At 40.9% G+C, this 3413-nt stretch overlaps 1 protein-coding gene across 1 annotated transcript; it reads left to right on the top strand.

The window, feature by feature from the left end:
- LOC101300531 lies at nt 1-1744 on the top strand. The gene is made up of 3 exons (XM_004297919.1): nt 1-471; nt 584-820; nt 1052-1744. The coding sequence occupies exons 1-3, from the start codon at nt 1-3 to the stop codon at nt 1742-1744; spliced, it is 1401 nt and encodes a 466-aa protein (XP_004297967.1).
- The last annotated feature ends 1669 nt before the right edge of the window (nt 1745-3413 follow it).

Below are 3413 nucleotides of genomic sequence, written 5' to 3'. Positions count from 1 at the left end.
ATGGGGAAAACAGGCAAATGGCTTAGAAGCTTCTTGGCTGGAAAGAAAGACAAAGATCACAAGGATAAGGAGAAATGTCCCACCACTACTACTACCTCTAATCAGAATCGCTCACCTGCTACAACTCATGACCAGAATCCTACTACTCCAATTTCAACACCAAAAGAGAAGAGGAGGTGGAGTTTCAGAAGGTCATCTGCCACATCCCCAGCTTCGAAGGACTCAAGTGTTGTAGAAACACCAACCACACCGCCACCTGTGCACACCACATTGGATTTTTCTGCTAATTTTGAGCAGAAAAAACATGCCTTGGCTGTGGCGGCAGCCACTGCTGCAGTTGCTGATGCAACTGCTGCTGCTGCACAAGCTGCAGCTGCTGTCATGCGGCTGACAGCAGCGGCCAATGGGAAAGCTGCCGCCATTGAAGAAGCGGCCGCCATCAAAATTCAATCTGTATTCCGTTCTTATCTGGTACGGAATATGAAAGTCCAATCTATGTTCTTAACAATCTGGAAAAAGTCTTGTATCCAATGTTTCTTTTACATGATTTGTCGTTTAAACTGTTATGTTGGTTATGGTGCAGGCAAGAAAAGCATTATGTGCATTGAAAGGACTAGTAAAGTTGCAGGCATTGGTAAGGGGTCACCTGGTGAGGAAACAGGCAAAAGCCACGCTGCGCTGCATGCAGGCATTGGTGACAGCACAGGCTCGAGCTCGAGCTCAGAGGATTAGGATGGTTGAAGATGGAAATACTGTTAATCCTAGGTCATCCACCGGCAGAAGGTCTTTGCAGGACAATCGGCTCAGGCATTCTCATAATGTAAGTTACTAAGTCTGATACCCTTTGCCAAAGTCTAAGATTTTCCTGCATTCCTGTTATTCTCAAACAGTTTATTTGTCAGAAACTCATTAATCTCTTAGGTGATTCAGGATTATTCACAGCACATTATCCTCGTGTTCGTTTACTTTGAGTTGTTTTGTTCAAACGAAATAGTGAAAAGGTTTCTCATCACACTAATATTCGGTCTGCAATGTGGTTATGTTACTCTAGGAATTTGATAGAGGCATGGAAGAGAACATTAAGATTGTGGAGATGGATGTTGGGGAATCAAAAGGAAATGTGAAGAGCAGAAACAGCTACTCGAATCACACACAAGCAGATCGACCAGACTCTAGATTGTCGACTCAGTCTGCACCAAATCATCAATTATACATAAAGCCAGACAACTACAGCAATGTCTCACCAGCTCCATCAGCTCTGACTCAGGACATGATGAGTCCAGGAGCCTGCAGTGGCCATTTTGAGGACTTCTCCTTTGGAACAGCACAAAGCAGCCCTCAGTGCTACTCTGCAATGTCCAGACCAGATCCATCAAGAGTTCCTTTTGCTTTTCCTAGGCCAGATTATGCAGCACAGTTGTCCTATGACTACTCACTGTACCCAAATTACATGGCCAATACACAATCTTCAAAGGCCAAAGCCAGATCACAGAGTGCGCCAAAGCAAAGACCTCCAGATGCATTTGAGAGGCAACCAAGCCGACCACGAAGGACATCAATGGAAGGAAGGAATCATATCCCAAGGGCTGTGAAGATGCAGAGGTCATCTTCACATGTAGGTTCCACTGCTCAAAATTACCAGTACCCTTGGTATAATATCAAGCTTGATAGATCCTCAGTTTCACTAATGGAAAGTGAGTGTGGCTCCAGCAGTACTGTGCTTACCACAAATACCAACTACTGAAAATATCTTGTTGCATTTGATGTGAGTAGTACTCAATCTCAAATCGTAGTAGTCGATTATGAAATTAATCTATGACTGAATCATTAATATCTGATTCATATCGATTCTTTATAATGTGTTTGCAGGGACATGGAAGTAGGTACTAATGGTACTAATAAACATCCATGCCTTCCTAAACCAAAAGAAGAATATGCAGAGTTATTAGAGCATGCAAGCTTCAACAGGAATGGACTTAATTAGATGGTGAAGATCTTCCTCGCCAAAATTTCTGACATCTTGATTATTATTTTTGGGGTTGGGGGGGGGGGGGGGGGTTTACGTTCTGGTTTTTTAAGATTGTATTTTATTGAAGTTTCCTTCTTGTGTAAAAAAGTCCCATTCTGCATTTGGCAAAATGTGCTCCAGAGGCTTACAGGTTCAGGTAAGTAGCTTTATCTGGATCACAATGTAATTGAATGTAATCTGTCTATAGTTTTATTATTTTATCAAGCATTATTTTCAGAGACGATTGCTTTTTTCTACGAAATCAGTATAACTTGGTATGACCAACACAAAACCTCGTTACAGTTCGTTTTCAGGAAATCTGACAAGTGAATAGCACGCTTCTGAGGCATAAGCGAGCGATGAGTGGTGAGGCCTGAAAGTGGCAGCCACTTATTTTAGCTGGTTAGATACAAAACTAAATGGTCCTTTTCTACGGTGAGGAAGAGTTCTTGTATGTGGTTCTGTTGGTTGCTCTGATACTACATCTGATCCTATTCACCATCTAATTTTCTAGCTGACGAGAACGACTTGTTTAAACACTTGGCCATCTGAATGTGACACTGGTGCTCCTCAAGGCTCAAGTTGTTCCTTAGTTTCTATATATGTCGACTCCAACCTGGTCCAACCTAATTGACTGTGCAACAACCAAAATAGACCAGACCAGGTTTGAACTGTATAAAAAAGGTGGAGTCAACTTAGCCATGCATATGATCCATCATTGACATAGATCTGGAAAAACTAATTCCCTATATCCACACAACTATTGTTGCATAAACGACAAGTCGACATATCACCATCCAACATTTGTCCAATATCTGAAATACCTCTTCTTTGTCAGATTAAATTGACATGCTAACTATCATCAAGTGTAGAAAAGACATGTTACTTGTCAAGTATGCAATAGTTCTGATAGCAACTAGCGTCATTCTGTATAAGAATATGTAAACAACATGCTGGTTTATAGAAAACAACCCTTTGTTCTGTAGTTGAATTAGATTCATCACCCTCATAATGTGTGTGCAGCTGTGAAAAAGACTTGGGAAGCAACTGGATTATAGATTACCAAGGAATATGGCCTATGAGGACAGAATTTTACTCTAGAGCTTTTGTGCCTAGCTATGAAATCAGTGAGACATCAAACTCCTGTAAACTTTAGAAGTTTGCCGTTCTCACATTTTAACAGTGTTCTTAAGAGAGTATGAGCTAAGGTGTTGGCTAAAATGCCTCAAAGAAGAAACCCTGAATTCCTAAACTAATTAAGCGTTACCTTCATCTAGTTTTAAAAGTTTAATACCACATCTGATTGAACAGGACAATTAAGAACTTCTATCTTTATCTGGCAATTAGCTTACATGTTGCTCACTGTCAAAACTAAGACATATGGCCCCATTTGAAACAATATCAA

Source organism: Fragaria vesca, linkage group LG4 (genome assembly GCF_000184155.1).
Source record: "Fragaria vesca subsp. vesca linkage group LG4, FraVesHawaii_1.0, whole genome shotgun sequence".
NCBI lineage: Eukaryota > Viridiplantae > Streptophyta > Magnoliopsida > Rosales > Rosaceae > Fragaria > Fragaria vesca.
The sequence above is the reverse complement of the archived record's forward strand: the minus strand, read 5'-3'. Positions and strand labels throughout refer to the sequence as shown.